The sequence below is a fragment of the Sceloporus undulatus genome, chromosome 6 (assembly GCF_019175285.1).
Source record: "Sceloporus undulatus isolate JIND9_A2432 ecotype Alabama chromosome 6, SceUnd_v1.1, whole genome shotgun sequence".
Classification (NCBI taxonomy): Eukaryota; Metazoa; Chordata; class Lepidosauria; order Squamata; family Phrynosomatidae; genus Sceloporus; species Sceloporus undulatus.
This window is the reverse complement of record NC_056527.1, coordinates 167321338-167344127: the sequence shown is the minus strand read 5'-3', so window position 1 is coordinate 167344127 and position 22790 is coordinate 167321338. Positions and strand designations below refer to the sequence as shown.

The 22790-nt window shown below is 46.0% G+C and overlaps 2 protein-coding genes across 2 annotated transcripts; both read right to left on the bottom strand.

Moving 5' to 3' along the window:
• Positions 1-82: 82 nt before the first annotated feature.
• Positions 83-5126, bottom strand: LOC121934044 (F-actin-capping protein subunit alpha-2-like). The gene is made up of 3 exons (XM_042474020.1): positions 5094-5126; positions 3288-3387; positions 83-1329 (listed from the first exon to the last, which is right to left on the bottom strand). Exons 1-3 carry the CDS (start codon positions 5124-5126, stop codon positions 431-433), a joined length of 1032 nt encoding a protein of 343 aa, XP_042329954.1. The 3' UTR covers positions 83-430.
• A 4839-nt stretch (positions 5127-9965) lies between these two features.
• On the bottom strand, positions 9966-16952 carry FAM174B (family with sequence similarity 174 member B). Its single transcript, XM_042474019.1, has 3 exons — positions 16414-16952; positions 12514-12639; positions 9966-12186 (listed from the first exon to the last, which is right to left on the bottom strand). Exons 1-3 carry the CDS (start codon positions 16950-16952, stop codon positions 12183-12185), a joined length of 669 nt encoding a protein of 222 aa, XP_042329953.1. The 3' UTR covers positions 9966-12182.
• Positions 16953-22790: the final 5838 nt, after the last annotated feature.

Here is a 22790-nt window from a genome sequence, read left to right as displayed (position 1 = left end):
AAAACATAAAAATTGATCAAACCCATCAAAACGTTGGAGCAATGAGGCTACTAAAATATTAATGCAAGATCAAAAACAGATGTTAAATTGAACTGAAAATGCCATTTTTAAAAGGAGACATTGGAGATGCTTTTGAAAATGCTTGCCTGCACAGATATCCCTAAGTTGGGACCCTAAAAATGGGCTTCGGGGTCTTCATGTGGTTTGTGGTCCATTTATTCCCCACTCTTACACAAGACACATTTGTGCTTGTACTTAAGTGACACTACAGATTACAAGTACTGAATAAATACCATTCTATTCACTCATCCGCATTGCATCAGTCTTGCTTTACTCATTTATTTTGCAACATTACTTTAGGCAATTAAGGTTCCCTAAACATTTTGTTTTACATCTTTGTCCATCCTGCCATGCTGAGGCCAGATTGCCATTACTGGATCGCCCGGGCCTCTACAATCCGAACCATCACGACCTTCTCCCAGTCCAGACTGGTGTGGGTAATGGGCAACTGTCTCCGGAAGGACTTCAGGTAGGTGCCATTCATGTGCCGATACTCTTCCATCAGCCCATGCTGGACTTCGTTCTCCACTTTCTTTACCAGCTTCACAAATTCTTCGGCCGTTTGGGTCTTATCGGTAACCAGCAGAGTCTCCTCTACATTCTTGGTGACCGTCAGGTGCATGTTGCCATCCTCAAAATAGTGCGCTTGGACCAAGATGTTCCCTGTCACTTCCGTAGAAGTGGAGGCAGGAATCAGTGCAAAAGTCCATTCCGATTTCCACAGGCCATTCCAAAAAGCCGAGGACTTGTGCCGGTGGCTTTCTATACAAGCCACAAAGATCTTCCGGACAGCGGTGTCCTTGATGAAGACACTGCAAAGCCCCTCTGGATAGTGGTTGCATACATAGGCCTTCAGAGCATCATAGAGTGCTCTTCTCCACACTTCCCCTGTTGTTTCTTCGTGGTGAGTCTGGAAATCGCTTGGTATCCTCTTCAGATGATCGTACTTGAAGGAGACTTGACTCTGCGGGTCTAGGAAGCGGTTCTCTTCCAACTCATTGTGGCGGGTCAGCAACACCTCACACTTTTCCGTTTTGACCGGAGTGAAGTGGTCCTTGTTGTGCACGGCACACAGATTCTCCGCTTCCTCGGACATCATGGCATCATCGCCCACAAGCATGCGCAAGTCACTGAAGACCTCATTGAACTCTCCCGGTGGGGCTTGTTTCAAGAGTCGACTCACCACTTGAGCTTTCTCCAACTTTGCTAAGGGGTTGTCTCTGGACATTTGCTCCTGGGACATGTTGGCCTGGCTTACGAACGCTAAATCTGTGAACAACGAATCCAGCAAAAATGGTCAGTCTCCCTTTCCAAAATAGCAAACCCTCCACCTCCAAAAAGGCAATCGATGTAATCACTTGACTGCATAAAGATTTCTTTTTAACATCCTGATTGGAAATGAGTGAGGAATTTGTTCCAATTTGTGATTTTTTTTAAAAAGCGCTTGCATCCTGAATTGCGCTTATAAATCTGTAATAGCTCCATATTGAGTAACACTATTAGTCACAATCATGGCCCTGTTGTTACAATCATAAACGCTCTCCAAGCTGACCTTAACAGCCAGAAACTGCATCAAGCAGAGGAGGTCTGTTAAGATGCTGATGGGGCCACAAGGAGGAGGATGCTTCCAGCCCACTCCTGCCAGCAATAGAGGTTGCTACAATCAGGAGCACAATTTTTCATCACAGCATGGTTTGCTGGGGGGATTGGGCTGGAAATGTCTTCTTTCCTGTGCTCCTTGTAATGCAAACCATGTCTGAGGTGTTGAGTTAGCTGAGATGGCAACCAGGAGTCATGTAACATCGCTTCTGGTTGCCAATATGGTGGACATAACAATGTGGCTTTGGCCAATTTGTTGCACCAGAGGAGACAATAATAACGTGGCTCTAAGCTCCAGTGCATGCTCACCTCTTTTTTATATATATATATATATATATATATATATATAATCACATCACACATACATACACCACTGGTTATCCAAGCAAATGCTTCATGCCTATGGTGATCTGGATTGGGGGCCATGCAAATTTTCACTGTAATAATAAATATTATATTTATTTTCATATATATATATGTGTGTGTGTGTGTATGGTTTGGAGAGGAGAAGACTGAGAGGTGACAGAAGTCATTTCCATCTTATGATGGCCTTAAGGTGAACCTATCCATTCCCAGGTCTTTCCTGGCAAGATTGGTTCAGCGTGGATTTGCCTTTGCCTTCCTCCGAGGCTGAGAGAGTGTGACATGCTGAGGGAATGCAATTTGCCCAAGGTTGCCTGGTGTATTTCCATGGCTGAAAGAGGATTCAAACCTTGGTCTCCAGAGTCAAAGGATATATCTATATCTATGGTCCCTTCCAACTGTTGAGCTTGTTTCCAGCTGGAAGGCCCTTTATGCTAGCAGTTAGAAAACACAATGCAGCTATTGCATATTTTTCTGCTTTTGTGTGATAAGGAAAAGATGATTTGGGTGGAAGAAGAGGTTGAAGACCACTGAAAACCCTATAAAGTTCAGTACATCAAGCAGGTTGATAGCATGATGAAAACGTCATCTGAAAGTGCTGCAAATCTCTGTTGTTGGGTCCCCCCCCCCCAACAACGACCAAGACTAATATTTAGGAAATTGTTACAAATGGGTTTTAAGCCTAGATTTGAGCTGTCTAATTGCTCCATTTTTAAGCTACGTTTTTCAGAAAAATGAACATTTAATGGATCCCTTAATAAGCTCCTCTGCCTAATTAGCGGAGGGAAAAATGCCTCGATTGGGATTTACAAACAGAGTTGAACAATGTTTTGAATGGCTGCTCCGTGCAGAATGCAAACAATCTTAAACGTGTTTGATTTCAGCAGAGCTTCTCTGAACCCCTTTGGCAGGACCTGTATTTTTGGTGGTTTTACTTGTAAAATGCATCGAGGGCACAACAGCAATGATGGAGTGCCAGGGTGGTGTAGTGGTTTGAGCATCAGACTATGACTCTGGAGACCTGAGTTTGATTCCCTGCTCAGCCATGGAAACCCACTGGATAACCTTGGGTAAGTCGCACACTCTCAGCCCCAGACAATCCCATGATAGGGTTGCTATAAGTTGGAAACAACTTGAACAACAATAATGGGGAAAGCATTTCTTTCCTACCCGCTGTCTCCTCACCGATCATACTTTTAAAAACCTCTCTCCTTCTCCTGCCCTTGCCACCACTTCAGCCGCCCTGTGTTTCCATTGATCCTGACCTGGACCATGCAGCTCTCTTGCATCCGCAACTTCACAGCATGACTGGGAGACCCTCCGAGAATCCCTTCGACCGGCTTCTGTGGCACGGTTGAACTGGGGCTTCCAGAATGGCACATTCTATGTTCCTATAGCAACCAAGAGAGAGAAGGAGAGAGGACCAGGTCCTTAAGAGACTGGCATCCCTCCCAAGAAGCAGAGGGTGACCTTACGGAGATAACTCAGAGATAATATTCTGAGGCCAGAAGATGCCTTAAAAAGGGTCTCATGTCTCACAGGAGGCATCTTTGAGCCACAAATTAAGTTCCTTTCAAGGGTATCAGTTATCATCAGATAGGAACATCATGCAACCCTTCAGAGTGGTTAGCATCCAGCATCTCCCAGCATTAGCAATTCTTCTGGGAGTTTAGTCCAGTGCCATCGGATAATCTGACTTATTTACCTCCACCCTCCACTAATCTGCTTTCCCCCCCTTCCCTCTGTTTTGCTGTTCATACATACTCAGTAAGGAATTCTGGAACATACAGTAGGCCTGGCTTAGAGTAGAATCCCATTCCTCTCCAACTCAAGTTTTATTGCATTGTTTACTGCAGATGCGCTGCTATGATGCAACACCAAAAGTCTATGTTTCTCTAGCCCTCCTTCAGCATCCTTTCCAGGCTGATGCTGCTTAGAAAAGCATTTCCAACTAGACAGAGAACAAGGAGGGGAAAGGGTTTGGATGGGAATAATAAGACTTTGGGAAAAGGAGTTTCCTTGTCAGAAGCATTGCTAACTGTAGTAGCTTTGACTTTGGCCTTAAACACTAGACCTTGAAAAGCGAGTTGGACCAGTTTCCAAGAAGAGGAAGGGAATATAAAACTAATCATAGCTCAGGCTCTTAATTTTTCTCCCTTTCATCAGATTGCTTTATGCTGCTAGGAGGCTTTAAAGACTATAGAAAAAGAGACAAAAAATCTATACTCACAAGAATGGAGTATAGGAAGTAGGCTCAAGTCTGCAAAAACTCATGCTACCAACCTCTTTCTTTCTATTAGTCTCAAAGGTGCTACAAGATCCCTTTGCATTCAAAGGAGTTATTCACACTGTGAAAATAATCCAGGATGAATCCGGTTTGAACCTCTGTTGTTCACATGCATCCTGAATGCAGCTACAAAAACAGCTTTGGGGCCATGCAGGCTTCACATTGCTCACCCCAGTTCAGTCTCCCCGTTTGCTGGTACTGGATTGAACTGGTAGCCCCATTATACCATATCTTAAATGAAAAGTTTCTTTTCTTTCCCCCACTAGTTTTAAATCCAAAGAATAGATGACACATTTCGCATATCAAAAGACCAAAAATGCCACCAGGATGAAAACTCTCCCAATTTGACAGGGCAACTCAGCCCTGGAGAAGGTGAGCCGTCGCAATGTATTTTTGGACCAAGTCATTCTGCTAATTGTGCATTTGAAATGAAGCGCAATTAGGGACGGCGAGGGAACGAGACGGTGGCGGGGAAGAAATTATTTCTTGGCCGCAGAAGAGATTAATGCCAGAGATCTTTCATTATCTCCTGCCTGCGTGAGTTTCAGAGATAATTACGGAGGGGGGGAAAGGAACGTACCTTCCTTTATGGGATTTTAATGCGAAACAGATCACGGCAACATTAATTTCTCTGCGGCGTCCCCCCCCCATTTCTCTTGAGAAGGCCATTAAAGTAGTAGAGAACTGCATGAGTCTCTAGCTGTCTCTGAACCGACCTCTTGTATGTTATTTAAAGCAGATTTCCACAAATCATATCTCATCTGAAGGACAGAGATCATCTTACCTGGAGGATGGAGAGGAATAAGGCTGCTGCCATGTTGTCAATGCAGTTTTGTACCACTTTAACTTTAAGAGCCAGCATGGCATTGCGGTTTGAGCATTGGACTAGGACTCTGGAGACTAAGGTTTGGATCCTGGTTTGGCCATGGAAACCCACTAGGGCAAGTCACACTTTCTCAGCCTCAGAGGAGGGCCATGGCAACCCGCCTCGGAACAAGTCTTACCAAGACAACTCTCATCATAGGTTCACTTTAGGGTTGCCATAAGTCAGAAACAACAACATTTTAACTGCCATGGTTCAATGCTATGGGACTCTGGGATTTGTAGTTTGTTGTGGCACCAGGACTCAAGGCTAAATCTCTCACAAAACTACAGATCCAAGAACCCTATAGCATGAAGCTATGGCAGTTGAAGTGGTGTCAAACCACATTAATTCTGAAGTGTAGATACATCCTGAGATAGAGAAAGGCTTCTGGCTCCAGATGATGATTTCCCATTCCTATTGAAACCAGTGATTTGTATCTCACAAAACTATGAATCCCAGATTCCATAGCATTGAGCCAGGGCAGTTAAAGTGGTGTCAGACTGGGTTATTGCTGCAGTCCGGATGCAGACATACGTTCCGCATGTTGGATAGTTCCTTCAAAGTTAAGATGAAACGCTGGACCAGACACACTGCCCTCCAGGACATCTGAGCCGCTGAAGAAACAAGATTCAGGGAGGTTTCTTGTGAAAAAGAACATCTTGGAGATGAAAGAAAGACCAAAGAAATGAGTGGGAGGAAAGAGGGAGCAGTTCACACCATCAAATGCCATCCAATTAGGGCTTTCTTTCGCAAATCTCGGCTAGGCCATCCTTTTCTGACATTTGACAGCTGAGATTTTACACATAACACCCTTGCAGAAAGTTAAATAGGTTTGCAGCATGGAGAACGCGTGCGAGAGAGAAAAACAGAGATTTCTTTTTCTTTGAAAGCTCTTCTTCCATCCTTTTATTTTTTTTCTGCCCTCCTTTTGCTATTATATTTCCTGCTCTCAATTTTCACTCAACTTCGAATCCCAAAAGTTCCCATGCTCACCTCATTTAAAAATGAAAACGCTGCCTAAACATTCACCCCTTTCTATCCTTGCTTTTCCATTTTGTTGGACTACAACACCCAGCAGCCATGCTGGCTGGGGATTCTGAGAGCTGCAGTCCTAGTTCTGGTTCAACTATAGTTACACTAAAAGCCCCAATTCCATTTTTAATATATTTTTCGCACAAGGATGCAAGTTTGCTTTGTTGCTGTTCTGTGCCTTCCAGCTGACCCAACTTAACAGCAACCTACTCATAAGATGTTCTTGGCAAGATTGATTCAGATGAAGTTTGCCATTGCCTTCCTTTCAAAATAGCCCACATAGCATCCCCTGGTGGTCTCCCAGGTCTGATCCTTCTTGGTTTGACAGATGAAAACCAGGACGCATGCGGCCAAGTAGCATCAGAGTATGGACAAGATGGCAAAAAGTATTAATAAGGAAGAATGCACAAGCTAAGAGAGGCTGCAGCAGTTTGCTTTTGCCTGAGAAGGAAATGCAAGTCTCATGTCCGACGGCTATGACAACTTCTCTTCTGAGATGATCAGAATATGGATGCCACCATGGTCAGGATGGCATATGATGGCACTGATGGGGCACAAACTCCCAAGGAGCTGGCATTTGAGAGCTACTGGATCACCTGGATGCCCAAAAGGCAGGAATTCAGAGGGTTCCTTTCGCTCAAAAGGGTCCCAGTAAAGTTTCCAGACCAGAAAACGACAAGGGAGGGAATTGCCTCCTTGCAAAACCTATGTTGCATCCCTACCACAAAGTGAACTATGTGTGTGAAGTTGAAGGTTTTCATGGCCGGCATCCATAGTTTTCGGTGGGATTTTCGGGCTATGCGGACATGTTCTAGAAGAGTTTATTCCTGACGTTTCATCGGCATCTGTGGCTGGCACCTTCAGAGAATGCTGGCATGGAAGAGAGTGGTGTGTGTGTGTGTGTGTGTGTGTGTGTTTGTATACTCTGTGACTCTGGGTATGGAGGAGTGATTTCCATGTTAATCTGTATATTGTTCTGTTGTTGAATAGCAAGGCCTCAGGGTGGGAGGATGAACTATGTCTTACAGTTGGTGCTGGTGCTGCTTCTTGTTGTGTGCCTTCCAGCTGTTTCCAGCTTATGGCAACCCAGCCTAAGGTGACCCTATTACAGAGTTTTCTTGGCAAGATTTGTTCAGAGGAGGTTTGTCATTGCCTTCCCCTGAGGCTGAGAGAGTGTGACATGTCCAACTCCAAGGTCACCCAGTGGGTTTCCATTGCTGAGCTGGGAATTGAACCCTGGTCTCCAGTCACAGTCTACATTCAAACCCTACGACATTCAAACTCTACGACACACTGGTTTATTATGTGACTCCCCCATCTTTTAAATACTCCAGAAGTGGCACCAGGTCTTGGAGAGGCCAATTTTCCACGCCTAGAATGAAGCCATCTCATCGTTTACAAATTAGGTTATTAAAAGTGATTAAGAAAGCGAGGGTTTTGCAGATCCGGTGTCCTTTTAAGGCTTGCTAAACAGGCACAGCTTGATGTTCCTCCCGGCACTCTTTGCTGCTCAAACTCGCTTCCAACTGCTTCCAAATCAGCAGTCTCCTCATGAGGAACAGCAATCCTGAGCGCATATGGGGAGGCAATCTCTTTGTTCTCTTCGTTATCTGGAGAGAGCTCTTTCGGCTAATTAATTGCTTATTAGCCAGCTATGCCACTGTTTAGCTCTGTTTGCACGAAGCGCACATCGGTCCACAACGGTTCACTTTGCGTCCATTTTGTCAAGTGGACCCTGTTGTCCTTTTTTGGACATCTGGGCTGGGGATTGTAGGAGTTGTAGTTCAGGCCATATGAAAGGTGCCAGCTTGGGGAAAGGCTGGTCAAGTGTGCCTGTGCGCACAAGGAATTGTGGTTACAACTCCTTGTGTTCATGAAGTTTTATTCCTGGCTGCAAGGAAGCATGAAGTCTACAGCCAAGAAGAGAAGAAGGTGCCTTCAGAAGATGAAGGACAGGGAGACTTGAAAGGTTGTCTTCTTGATTGGGAGAACAGAATACTTCTGTTAGACAAATGTTGTGACTCTGCCAGGATTGAACAATTTGAAGGTTACGTAATGGCTATCTATTGCTCGTATCCAAAATCTGCACAAAATAACCCCTTTTATTTCTTCCAACACAATAAAACAGACTGAGCCCTGCGGCTCTTCGTTCTTCATGTCATTGTGTTTTCCCTAATTCAAACTAATGATGGTGAGGTTGGGCAGAAAGAGGAGCAGACGTTTGTCAGTTCATGGGGAAGGCTTGCCAAACTGGACAATACTGAAAATCACAACTAATACGTCTCCTCCCATCGAAAGGCCAGAGTGATATGTGCGCTCTAGCAATGGTTGCTATTCACCAGGAGCAATCCCCATTTCTTAGTCTCATGTGCGACAAATGACTGCTCCTCTGGGATTTTGTTACTAGGAATTGCTCCTAGGGGTGCATCTACCTTGAAAAAATGGCACATTTTGACAGTGTTTCAAGTGCTGCACCTCCATATTATGGGATCCTGGGATTTGTAGTTTTACAAGACCTTTGACCTTTTCTACCAAAGAGTGTTGGTGCCTCCCCAAACTACAAATCCCTGCATTCTGTAGGATGGAGCCATAGAAGTAAGTGGTGACAAACTGCATTATTATTCCAGGGTACATGCACCTTTAGTCATGATGTTACCAGAACTTGTAAGAACATTTTAAAAATGTATTGGAAAGAATGGTCTCTGTGGCTCTATTCAATAAGCAACTGCAACAGGCTTTGTTGATGTCCACCATAGGTCTTCCCTTTTTAAAAAGTTACTTTCTAAGTGAACAGTGATGAATTGTTAGGCTGCCATGAAGAAAGGAAAAGTCTGCAGTTAAAATCAGGAAGATGAAGCCCTATTAGCCAAAGGAAAGCTGGTTTTCTCAGCTAATGGGGCATCAGGAGATGTTCACACCTGCAGAAATAAGAAAGGGAAGAATTGGAAAGGTGTGTTTCCCTAATATTCCTGTAAAACTTCTGGTCCCCTGATCCGATGGCTGAGCGCCATTTGAGCTGCAGCAAACTGCCTTGCGGAGGCAATTGAATTGATCCAGGCTCCTTTGACTGCTTCCAGAGCCAATTTAGCTCTGAGCCAAGAGACATGAGATGATAACAAGGAACAGATTCTAAGGGTATGTCCCTATGTTTAACCCTCAGGCGTGCTTTTATATACATTCTCTGTTTTATTTCTGCTCACTGCTTTTCCTGCGGTGGCGACTTTCATGTTTCTCTTCTCCTCCATCACATCGTTCTGGTACTTGCTGAAGGGCAGGGTCTAAACAGAGAGAGGCAAACTTTGGCTGGTGTGGGGGGCGTTCTAGAAGTTGTCATCCAAAAAGGTGATAACCCACCCCACCCTGAAGCCTGTTGACATGCATGCAGAAATTTATGCAGGTGTAGGAATCCTCCTGTGTCTGTGTGTGTCCTGGGCCTTCAAGTCATTTCTGACTTATGGCGACCCTATCTTGGGGTTTTCTTGGCAAGATTTGTTCAAAGGAGGTTTGCCATGGCCATCCCCTGAGGCTGAGAGAGTGTGATTTGCCTAAGGTCATCCACTGGGTTTCATGGTCAAGCCAGGAATGGTCCCCAGAGTATGACTATGAGTCCAACACTCAAACCACTAGCAGGACCCAATGTGAGATGTGTTAGAGACCTGGGGGAGGTTAACCTCGGACACACCTTGCTCATACATCCCTAAAACCTCCCCTGTTCCAAAAGGAAAGGGAGAAGATCAGAGCTACATTGCTGGCTATTCCCAAAGTTCAACACCTTTATTTGTTTCTGAGAAAAACATGATGCAGCAAGAGAGAGAAAATCCAGCTGAAAACCTCTGGGAACAAAGAGCTAAACTGCAAAAGGTTAGAGGGGTAATGAGAAGGGAAACCTAGACGGTTTAAGGCAAATTCAGGCTCTCAAGACAGTTACTGTCAAGAGAAAGATGCAGATCATGTGCAGCCTCAAGTGTTTGCATTTTTCATGAGAATCCTGTTATCCTTATCAGTGAACATTGATGTAGCATTTGAGGTCACCTCATCTTCACTTTTTCACTGAAATAAAGTATTCGCCGCTGGCATAAGAGATGCTAATTCTGTACTTGAAGAACGAGAGGCACCATAGTGTTATCTGGGCACTCATGTTTAAAAGGGATCTTTCATGCCTTGGGATCTCTAGCTGTTGTTGGCCTACAACACACATTATTCATAACTGATCATTGTGATAAAAGGAGTTACAGTCCAAATATACTATGGTCATCTCAAGGTTAGGGATGGGAAGTCTCTCAGATGAGAATGCCAAGGCACTGCATTCTTTGTCAAATGTTTGGCTTTATGTCCCACGGTTTCCATAAATACATTGGACACAGATGAGGTCCTTTTTCACAGTGGCACCCCACTTGCAATAGTTCCTTTCCTGGGAAGGCCAGTTTTCCTAGCCTTTGGGGAAATTGTAACATCTTTACGTACCCAGATCTTTAGCCTGTGTTGTGATTTTAGCCTATTGTGTAGGTGTGTGTTTTAAAAATTGGCTTTCATTGTTTTACTTTTCAGTGACTGTATTCTTGTGGTTTGGATCTTTGGAGAGGTTAAGGATTGCAAGGAGTATGGAGGAGGGAACAATATTCACATTAGTAAATCAACACGGTTTCAGTGGAGAACCTTTACAGTGATAAACTTTTCACCATCGTGTAACAAAAGCAAGAATACAGAGAGATATAAGCCACCCTGACAACTTTTAAATGCATTGCCAGAAGGCAAGACGCCCATCTGCTAGAATTCAACAGGGCAAGAAATCACTTCACATTAACAAAAGGATTAACACCAACACTCTCATCACTTCTTCTCCAGAAATAGGGAGAAAAGTGACCAACTCACCAAACAAATTGACCAAAATGAGAGGTTTCTGTGCTTTTTGGCTCGATTTTGGTTGAGAACAAGGTTCTTTGAACAGGAGCACACAATGGTGATAAAGCAACATTTTCGTCTCACAGCTAAATAGCATCACTGCTGATTGTCCTAAAATACAATATCTGAGAACAGGGAGGTTGCAACAAACTGAACCCATTCATTCATACATGCACTGAAGCTCTTAACACAGAGATGTGCAACCCATGACCTCCAGATATGGCTGAACCACAACTCCCAGCATCCCTCACTCTCATCTGTGATGGCTAGGGCTGATGGGAGTTCCAGTCCATCATCATCTAGAGTGCCACACTTTGGCTGCTTTGCCTTACTGTAAGGTCCAGTTTGATACAGAATAGGAAAAGAGGAGCAGGGAGTTGCAAAGACACATAGAAATTAGGAGTAAGAAGTTGCAAAAACGTATTTCCTTTCATCATAAATTGGCTGTCTAGAGTTGATCCTACAGGAAGGCTTTGGAAAGATCTCTCCCTCTCTCTGGAAAGAAACCAGGGAGACTTATTGCAAAATAGATTATTATAGTGCAATTGTTATCACTGTCAGTTGCCTATGTCTCACAAAAACCAAACCAACAGAAAATTCTCACCAACGCCAGTCGGAGAGCCCCACCATTTCACCACAGTTCATACACCAGTCCCAAACATTCATATGAGGAGCAATTGCTTTTGCTGGCCAGAACCATGCAATCCCAGAAACTTTTCTTAGTGCAGCAGGAAAAAAAATATCCAACCCCCATTTAACATTTCCAGCAGAGAATTCACTGAGTGTCTCAGAGTCTTCAAACAAAAGCTTGTGCTCCTATTCCTAGGGGTTGAGGTTGGCTTGCAAACCTAATTATGGATCCAAAGCAATATTCCCTGGTCTGAAAAGCAGAGTCAAGAAGGGAAGCATCCTCCAGTGCTAATTCGGGATCCAGGAACGCAGCTGGAGAGTCTGGGATGCACAGCTGCTTGCTGCCAAATCTGTCAACTTCATGTATATTTGGAGGAGTGGAATGTTTGAATTTCATTGACACAAGTTATTTTCCAGTTCATCTTTGCAACTGGGGCAAGTGCCTCACCTGAAGGAGAAAAAGAGATACAGTGGAATTAGAGAAGTGTGCATTATTACAATTAACTACAATTACAATTGGTGCAGTCAGATGTCAGAATCAAAGAGTTGGAAGAGACTGCAAGGGCCATCCAATCCAATACTATTGTGCCATGCAGAAAGATACTATAAAAGAAACCCCTGACAGATGGCCATCAGCCTCTATTTGAAAACCTCCAAAGAAGGAGACTCCACCTCACTCCCAGGGCTTAAACCAGGGTCTAGTCTAAGCCTGAAATTCAGAAGTCCAGCCACCTTTGGTTCCCACCATTCACCACAACCTTCCTGACCTCATTACCTGTATTTGATGTCAAACACTGTGGAATCTTCATCATCATCCTCATCTTCATTTAAGGGCGCCATTTCCACCCGCTCTGCTGGCGTCGTGATGATGTCATACTTGCGGGGTTTCTTCGTCTTCCGGCTGCAAACAGGTAAATGGAGAAAAAACAATGTTCTTAACATTGCTAATGCCTGACACCGAGGACGTCTTTAACCTTATTTCCACTCTCATTCCACTTTCTGGAGTGAAAGCTTGCCAAAGAGGGACTATAGACCTCAAGATGCCCAGCTCATTGTTCTTGCAACAGCTTCAATAAATCTATGAGCTTGGAGCAGAAGGGGAGGAAGAAGAGAGAAATGGACCAGAGGAGAAACCCTAAACATTATAGGAGGACAAGTTGGATCTCAATGGAGGTTTCCTTTTGCATTGCTAATGTCAGACACCAAGGACTTCTTTAAGCTTATTTGTCCAGCTGGGAAGAAAAGGGACTCAATAACTGACACCAGACCCTCTCCTTTGTGAGAGGGAGCTTTGAAAAACCAGTACCTTTGTATCTCATGGAATACTTGCAACACTCACAAACCACCTGTAGTTTGACCTGTAGTTCTGGCATGACTAGTTCAGCCAAAAATCTGCATCCCTGGCTTTGAAACCTATTGGCTCCTGGAGTCTGGAAGAACAGACAGCAAGTCTGCTCCATCTTACGTTTCCTGAGACAGCACCAATTTAAGAGGTGCAACACCCAGCTTCTCATGGGCCACAAAAGTCCAATTTCAACACACTTCTCTCCATAGAAAGATCTTCTAATCTTTTGCTCCAGTCTTGCTCTAACATTGACCGAACTGTTGCAGTCGGCTTTTAAGACTCAGAACTGCTGCGGACAAAATACATCTTCTTTTCATTACCTTGGGGCATAAATCCACAAATGCTAAATGAGTCTGTTTTGGCTATTTTCCGTAACAGGTACCATTAAACATCTCCTCACCTGGATGCATACCACCTTCTGATATTGTGTTAGATGAGATCCTTGCTTTTGCAAGACCTAAGCAGAGCTGTTTATAACAGGGAGTGTCTTATTCATAGGGTCAATATAAGCCAACTTGACAGCACATAACAACAAAAGCACATAATTGCCAGCCGTAGGAAACTACAAACTCCAGGGCACCAATTAAAGTGGAATCAAAATGCTAGAAACGTGTAGTTTGAAAGGGCATCCGGTTGGCACCGAGTAAGAAGACAGCTAGGAGGGAGATGAGAGGAGTAGGCTAAGCATATGGTGCGGATGACACCAAATTAGGAGGAGTAGCTAATACCCCAGAGGATAGGATTAGAATTCAGAATGACTTTAACAGATTAGAGAGCTGGGTAAAAACTAACAGAATGAATTTCATCAGGGAGAAATGTTAAGGTGCTAAGTTTAGGCAGGGAAAAAATGAAATGCTCATATATAGGCTGGGTGACACTAGGCTTGACAATAATGCATGCGAAAGGGATCTGGGAATCTAAGACCACAAGATCAACAGTGTGATGCTGCATCTTAAAAAGCCAATATAATCCTAGGCTGCATCAATAGAAGTGTGGTGTCCAGATCGAAGGAAGTAACAGTAACAGTCTATTCTGCTTTGGTCAGACCTCACCTGGAATATTGTGTCCAGTTCTGGGCACTACAATTTAAGATTGATATTGACAAGGTGGAAAGTGTCCACAGGACGGTGACAAAAATGGTGAAAGGTATGGAAGCCACCAAGCTCTCTGAGAAGCAGCTTAGGGAGCTGGGTATCTTTAACCTGGAGGAGCGACGGTTAAATGGTGACATGACAGCCCTGTTTAAATATTGGAAGGGATGTCATATTGAGGATGGAGCAAGCTTGTTCTCTGCTGCTCCAAAGACTAGGACATGGAGCAATGGATGCAAGCTACAGGAAAAGCGATTCCAGCAAAACATTAGGAAGAACTTCCTGAGGGTCAGAGCTGTTTGATGGTGGAAGACGCTGCCTTGGAGAGCGGTGGAGTCTCCTTCTTTGGAGGCTTTTAAACAGAAGCTGGATGGTCATTTGTTGAGAGTGATTGGATGGCAGAATGGGGTTGGACTGGATGGCTCTTGGGGTCTCTTGAAACTCTAGGGTTCTATATGGCCAAGATAAGCCTTTCTCCTCCAGGAGCAGCAGCTTTGGCCATAAGCTCCAAGTCACATGAAGAGAAGCTGCTCCGGATCTTGTGCTCTCCCATGTGACAGACTGGGCCATTTGTCCAAAACTAGCCAGCTCTTCAGGCTGCCCTTGAGCCTTTAAATCTATTCTTAGTCAAACAGCCTTAAGGATTAAAAGGCTCTGCTGTTGACCCAACAAGTAAAGTCTCAAGATCTGATCCATCCTTCTCATCGCTGCGGTACCATATTCTGGAGTGAGAGCCTGCCATACAGAGACGCCAAACTCATTCTCCTTGCCACAGCTTCAATAGATCTATGAACTTGGAGTGGAAAGGGAGGGAGAAGAGCCTAAACATTATAGGAGGACAAGCTGGATCTCAAAGGAGAGAGAAGAGAGAAATGGACCACAGGAGAGAACCTTAGGAGAGAATAAGATAGTGACTAAATCTGAGGCAGGAACAATGTGGCTGCCCAGATCTTGCCTCATTGCAATGCCCATCATAGCCAAGGGCAAGGGAGGCTCTCCACTCTTCACAACACCACACAACCACAAATGACAAATCATTAGCCAGAGGTGGAAAAAACAACTGTCGCTTTCCGATTCAGGGTTGGCAGGAACATGTTGTGCCTCCTTCCGCACACCTGCACTGCTCTGTCCTTTCCGATACAACAAAAGAAAGGAATCATCCCAGAGAGGCAGATTCCTAGGAACACAATGAACCAAGAAAGCTGGGGCATTGCGCTCTATGTCCTGCGCACCAGAGCTTGGCAATGTGGCCTCTTCTTTTGGAAGACAAATCCCAGAGTCCTCAGCCAAGTGGCTGGAGGGCATTCTGGGAACTAGAGTCCAAAAAAGGAACTTGTCCAAGCTCAGCAAGGCACTTTGTGTGTGTGTCTGTTGTGTGCCTTCTTTTCCAACTTATGGTGACTCTAATGCTAAACTATCATGGGGTTTTCTTGGCAAGGTTTGTTCAGAGGAGGTTTGCCATGGCCTTCCCTTGAGGCTGAGAGAGTGTGACTTTGCCCAAGTTCACCCAGTGGGTTTAGAGGCCCTCAAATTATCACTGTTTCCTATAGAAACCTTCATCCCAAATGCTGAAGCAACAGTTTCAACTACTGTACTGTCTTTCTTAATCGAACAATTCCTATCTATTTGGAGAGAAAGGGAAGAATCCTGTTTTCAGGAAAACCCTAGGACTGGTCTCCAGAGATATCTGCAAACAGGATCCTCTCCTCGGTTGCAGATGCTTCCTGAAACCAGGGAGAGGAAAACATTCAAACCCCAAACAACCAGCAACTCTGCTGTGATTTCCCCCCATAACAAGAGTGTTGAATTGTGAGGGACATGTTTCTGGGGGGGTGTTTTCTACTCTCATGTGCCCCCCCCCCAAAAAAATGTTCTCTGAAAGTGGTCCCAATTCTAGTCCTCGGGGCCTGCAGACTCTGCCACCCGATGCCCCTGGAGGCTTCTTTGGAGGGGCTTTTGGGCTCCAAGGGCCAGAGGCAGCTCCAGGGGATGCTTTGGGGGTCTTCTTGGCAGATGGAAAGGAGAATGGCAGACACGTTTTGCCTGGAGTCCACAGGGACAGTCCTTGGCCTCTCTAGCAGAAGAAGAGCAGGAAGGCCATCGAGAGGATCCCAAAAGAGGAGAGGGAGGCCTTAGGGAAGGAAAGAAAGATAGGAAGGGAGGGAGGGAGGAGGGAAAGAAGGAAGAGCAGAGGGGAATGATGGAGAGGGAGGGAGGGAGGGCTGGCGGCGGGGCTGACCTGCGGAGGCTCCTTCGGAGGAGGCAGGCGAGGAGGGCAGCTGCTGCGGCGGCGGAGGCAGCGGCCCAGGCGGCCTTGAGGGCCAGTCCTTCGGGCAGGAGCCCCGCCAAGACCCGGGGGCCCCGGGGAGGGGGCTCCGAGAGGCTGCCGTTCCCCGGGACGGAGGCGGAGGCGGCGGCGGGGCTGCCTTGGCGCTGGGTGCCGTTCCTGGGGGCCGAGGAGGCTCCGGGGGAGAGGGCCAGGGGCGCCGCCCAGGAGCACGGCCAAGGACCGGGCAGCAGCAGGAGGCAGGCCAGGAGCAGACCCCCCCCGGAGGACAAGGGCCAGCAGCAGCAGCAGCCCATGGCAGCAGCAGCAGCAGCAGCAGCAGCAGCAGCAGGCCCCCAGCCAAGGCCCCCGGGCGGCGGCCCAGCCCTCCTCCTCCTCCTCCTCGCTCCCGATTCCGCAGCCAGCATCCAGGCCCAGCAGCAGCAGCAGGAGGGGGAGGAGCCGAGGGAGAGGGGCGGGGCCTCCGCACCTGAGAGCCAACCCGCTTCCATGCCGCTTTTTAAGGGCTCCGGACTCCCCCCAGTCCAGCCAAAGCCTAGCAATGCATTGCAGGGCATCAGCGCTAGTCTTGACCCTCTTTGCAAGAACTGCTGTCTAGACCACGATCTAGGCCTCCTGGGCCCATCCCAGGCTTTGGGGGAGAAGGATTACTAAAGACAGGATTTCCCCCCTTCCTTTTTTCCTTCCTTCCTTCCTTCCTTCCTTCCTTCCTTCCTTCCTTTCTTCCTTCTCTTCCTTCCATCCTTCCTTCCTCTCTAGACCAGTCATACCTTTTTGCTAAAAGACTGGATGCTCCTTTCCTTTCTCTTCCTCCCTTCCTCTTTTTCTTCCTTCCTTTCTCCCTCCCTCCTTCTCTTCCTTCCTTCCTCCCTCCCTTCCTCTCTTCCTCTTTCTTCTTTTCTCCCTCCTTCCCTCTTTCTCTCCCTCCCTTCCCCTCTTCCTTCCTCTTTCCTCCCTTCTCTCCCTCCCTCTCCCTCTTCCTCTCCCTTCCTCTCTCCCTCCTTCTCTCCCTAGACCAGTCATAGATTTCCCCTAAAACCCCTTCCCTTTCCTTCCAGGTTTGGCCCTTATTGCCTTCCCTTGAGGCTGAGAGAGTGTGACTTTTTGCCCAGGGTCTCCCAGTGGGTTTCATGGCCAAGCAGAGAATCAAACCCTGGTTTGCAGAGTCATATTCCGACACTCAAACCACTAGGCAATGCTGCCTCTCCCTTTCTCTCACCAAACTACAAAGCCCTGGAGGATGGCAGTTCAAGGGGTGCCGAACTGCATTATTTCCGCAATGTAGGCACACATTCTCCAATGTAGATCAGATCTAAGAAGACCAACTGCATGACTTCCCTTCAGGTACTGAAAGGTAGCTGAGCTCATATCTCAGGTCCAAAGCACACTGCAGAAAGAACCCATCTTCCCGGGCTCAATGCTAGATCATTCTAGGAACTGTAGTTTTCTGACCATTCAGCCTTCTCTGTCAGAGAGCTCTGGGGCCACAATAAAACTACAGCTCCCAGGATTCCTTAGGACTGAGCCAGGGCTGTTAAAAGCCATCTCAAAACTGGATTATTTCAGCAGTGTATCTTCTCCAAGCTAAACATACCCAGCTCCCTAATCTGTTCCTCATAAGGTTTGGTTTCCAGACCTTTGGTCCTCTGGGCACCTTCCACTTTGTCAATATCTATTATATTTATGGCCCCCAGGAACTGCATCATCCAAAGGCACTAAATATCGCATTGGGGAGTGGCAGCGTTGGCATCGGAAGGACAGACTAGCCAAGGCATGTAACAGGAACAAAAGTGACAAATTGTACATGTCATTGAAAAGAATAACAGATCTGGAGGAATGCTGCTCAGTCCCCAAACCGGTTCTTCTGCTTCCGAACCAAATGGCTTCCGCTCTACTTTCTCCAAAATGTGCCAAGTCCACGTGTCAATTGCAAAATTGTTCCTGGCACAAGTGACCCAAAACCAGAACCTTACACCACTTCCATCATTTTCATTTATACCCCCCCCTTCCTTATATTTGGCCCGAACAGACAGGACAAAAGAAAGCTGCTTCGGGTCACTTTGGAGGTATGCTGTTTAAATGCTGCATGCGTCCAAAGAGGCCAGAAGCCATGCCAAAGCCATGCTCCAGTGCTAAGGATTGGAGGGCAGCTTTGGTGCAGCTTCTGGCCTCTTAAGATGTGTGTGTCATTTAAACAGCGTAGCTCCAAAGTGACCTGAAGCAGCTTTATTTTAACCTGTTTGTTTGGGCCCTAACTGAAAGAAAGAAGTTTGCAGCATGAGCTTTCATAGAGGCATCTGAAGAAATGCACCAAATGCATTTGCGCCAAATGCAGTCTAAGAAACCGCATGCTGCCAACTTCTTTCTTTCAGTTAGTTTCAAAGATCATAGAATCATAAAATCATAGAATTGGAAGAGACCCCAAGGGCCATCCAATCCAACCCCCTTCTGCCATGCAGGAACTCTCACTCAAAGCATCCCCATTGACAGATGGCCATCCAGCCTCTGCTTAAAGACCTCCAAGGAAGGAGATTCCATCTCTCTCCAAGGAAGGAGTTTGTTCCACTGTCGAACAGCCCTTACTGCCAGGAAGCTCCTCCTAATGTTGAGGTGGAATCTCTTTTGCTCTATGTCCTATTCTCTGGAGCAGCAGAAAACAAGCTTGCTCCCTCCTCAACATGACATCCCTTCAAATACTTAAACAGGGCTACCACATCACCTCTTAACCTTCTCTTCTCCAGCCTAAACATCCCCAGCTCCTTGAATTGTTCCTCATAGGGCTTCATGGTTTCCAGACCCTTCACCATTTTAGTCTCCCTCCTTTGGACACATGGCTCCAGTTTCTCAACATCCTTTTTGAATTGTGGAGCCCAGAACTGAACACAATATCCCAGGTGGGGCCTGACCAGAGCAGAATACAGTGGCACTGTTACTTCCCTGGATGTAACCCTCATACTGATTTTACAGGCTAACACAGCTATATCTTTGAATATGGGGAGAACTACTCATACTTTACCCCACTGAGTCCACCGATCAGTGCAGCCACTTGTCTAGTATAAAGAGGTCACTATGGGAGGGATCTGAAAAGGCCAAGGTGAATGAGAGGAACCCAAGGGTTGGAAAAATGGAGGCAGCCTGGAGAAGGGTCCCATTGCACCTGGTGCAAGAGGCAGGACCTTTTCTATGGTTCTGGCCTCCACTCCATCCCTCTTTTCCCAGGGCAGCCCCAAATCCATTTGTGACTTTACACCCAACATAAACCCTGGGCTTGGGGCCTCTTGCATGGCGTTTCCCAGTCCCCAACTGGAAAACGGAAGCCTCTGCAATATCTTTCACCAGTAAAGAAGTTAAACAGACCACTGGGACCACCAGTCCATCACGTAAGCCAGCAGGCGTTTGCAATTCACTAGGCCTGCTTTTATTTTGCTTTCTTCTTCCCTGAGATGCCAGTTGAGATATTTCCAGCGTCAAACTTAATCCTGGCGACAGTATCTCTGAAGGACAGAGAGGGGACTCAAATGCCGCTTGCTCTAAAGAACCTGTCGGGCGATAACTACCTGCTGTCAGCCACGTTGGCCTCTCAGCATGAAAGGACGGGCGCATGTGGCACGGCGCTGATAGCTGATTTCACTGCAGGTGCCAAGGCTCAGAGATGAAAGCTGCTCCTTTTTGGAATATATTGCATTCAAATAGCTTCCTCTCCAGCCTTCTTGTCTCTTCCCACTTAAGCGTTTGAGCGCTTGAACATCCGTGAAGGTCAATAGTCATAGCCCACCTAAATGTTCTTATCTTTTCCTCCTCCTTCTTAGAGGCTACGTCCGCACTGCAGAAATAATCCAATTTGACACCACTTTAACTGCCGTGGCTCATTGTTATGCACTTCTGGGGACTGTGGTTTTGTGAGACATTCAGCCTTCTTACACTTTGTAAACCACTTAGTACATCGGTAAGCAGCATAGAAATGTACTTGCTATTGCAAACTGTAAGCCCCAGAATTCCCTAGTACTGAGCCATGGCAGTTAAAGTAGTGTGAAACTGGATTATTTCTGTAGTACGGATGCAGCCATAGAGTTGTAGGAGTTTATCACACTGGGGCTAATTTCAGCATTAAAGAGAGATTAAAGCACATTTAAAGCATCCCGTGAATAAAGTAAAAATGGCAAGTAATTGCGCGGAAGATTATCACACTCAATTGCGCAAATAAAGTGACATCGGAAATGCATTGTTGCTGAAATCCCAAAAGTAAAAAGATGCATGTTAATGCTTCTTTGTGAACACTTTAATGGTGGGTTTTGTTTTATGTTCAACCATAGGTCTGCCTTTGTACTTTCTTCCTTGATCTTTCTTAGTAGCTATTCCAGGTCTTTGAGGTGTTCACTCTCCCAAATGCATCCCTAGTGGCCTGGCAGTGTGCGGGTTCGAGAGCACAAAATGCATCCAGCCCATGAACAGTCTAGAAAATGTGGACCGGGTGAAAATACAAACAAAGGGGACTTCAGAGCAGATTTCTTTTGCATTCATAGTTACTCCATATACTGTACAAGTGAGCATGATGAGGAATCACTGCCCTCTGCTGGGTTGAGCTACAATGGCATCGGACTGAAGCTCTGAGTTACTCTGTTGTTACTCAAGTAACAACACTGGGAAGTGGCAATGAGGATACCAGGCGCCGCTTCCCTTGAAGGGCAGGATCTGGAATACCTGTTACCAGAGTTGCAACTGAATTATTTTCAAGGTGTCACCTCTTCACCTGTTAAGAACTTTCTGCAATGACATCCTTTGACGCAAGATTTGGAGCACTTTTCTCAGGCTGCACCCGCACTGCAGAAATAATCCAGTTCGACACCACTTTCATCGCTATGGTACAATGCTATAGAATACTGGGATTTGTAGTTTGGTGAGACATTTAGCCTTCTCTGTCAGGGAACTCTGGTGCCAAAACAAACTACAGTCCGCCCTCTGTTCTTGCGGTCTTCAGACTCACGTCCCTCGCTTATGCGCAAGGGAGGAACAGAGGGAGAAGGAATGGGGCATGTGCCTGCAGCGTGTACCCGTGCGTATGTTCAAGCCAATGAGGCTTGAATATAAGTGAAACTCATTTTCGCAAGGGGGTCTGGAACAGATCCCCTATGAAAAAGGAAAGGCGACTGTACAGTTCCCAGAATTATATAGCATTAAGCCATGGCAGTTAAAGTAGTGTCAAACTGGATTATTTCTGCAGTGTGGCTGCTGCCTTAGAGATAAAGAATAAAGCATACCTTCCAGCTGTCCTGATTTGGCAGGAGCAGTCCCAATAAACGCTCTGTTACCCCACTTCTTTTAGCTGCTTTTAAAATGTCCCTCTTACTCTTTGTCCTTATCTTACTTCAGTTGCTGCAAAATGAGTTAAAAGTGCAAAAGTCCCTTTGCATTCAATGAAGTCAATGGGGGAGCGGAGAGGAAGGGAAGTAGCCTTGCCCTTCCCAGGAGGCTCAAGCAAAAGCAAACCGTTGCAGTCTTCTAGTTTGTGTGCCTTTCCCCATTAATAACATTTTGCCATCTCAACCACACTCTGATGTTGCTTGGCCACACGGGTCTCTGTTTTCATATGCGCAGTGTTGGAGGATGTGTCACAGATTATTTACGGCAGCTGGAAAAAGCCAGTGTGAACTAGCCGCTGGCCAGCAATGGCCTCACATCCCTATGACAGCTTCATTTGCTAAACTGAACCGTATGATTAAAGCGTGTCTACCTGTTTCCTCTCTTGGCTCCAAGCTGTTACCAAATGCAGAGGAGCAGATGCTGCTTTGGAAGGGGGCAACACTAATGAGACACAGCAAGTAAAGGTGGAATTAGGAGGTTAGGCGCTGACAGGCAGGTGATGCTCCAAGATGTCTGGAAGATGAGCTGGAAGCCGGTGGTCGACGTGCCTGGATTCTGACACGTATGTTGACGGCTAGGAAGGAATTATTTTCCTGTCACCTTTCCAGACAGGACTTGCTTTCCTTACCACCGACTATCTTTGATGTCAATTGCTGAACCTGTGGTTCTCATCCAGGGCAGAAAATGAGAGCATCACGAGAGGTGCATGTACTTTGCATATATATATATATATATATATATATATATATATATATATATAATTATTCCCCAGCAAGGCTAGTGGAAGCTAAATTTTGGACACCTGAAGCTAAATTTTGCTGTTGATGATGATGTTGTGTGCCATCAAGTTGGCTCCAATTTTGGGGTAACTTTCAAGGAGCTTTCCACGTTCTGAACCGATTTGTGGAAAGTAGATCAGCACCTTGTATAGTTCTGCCCCACTTGTGTTACACAGAGACGGGATAATA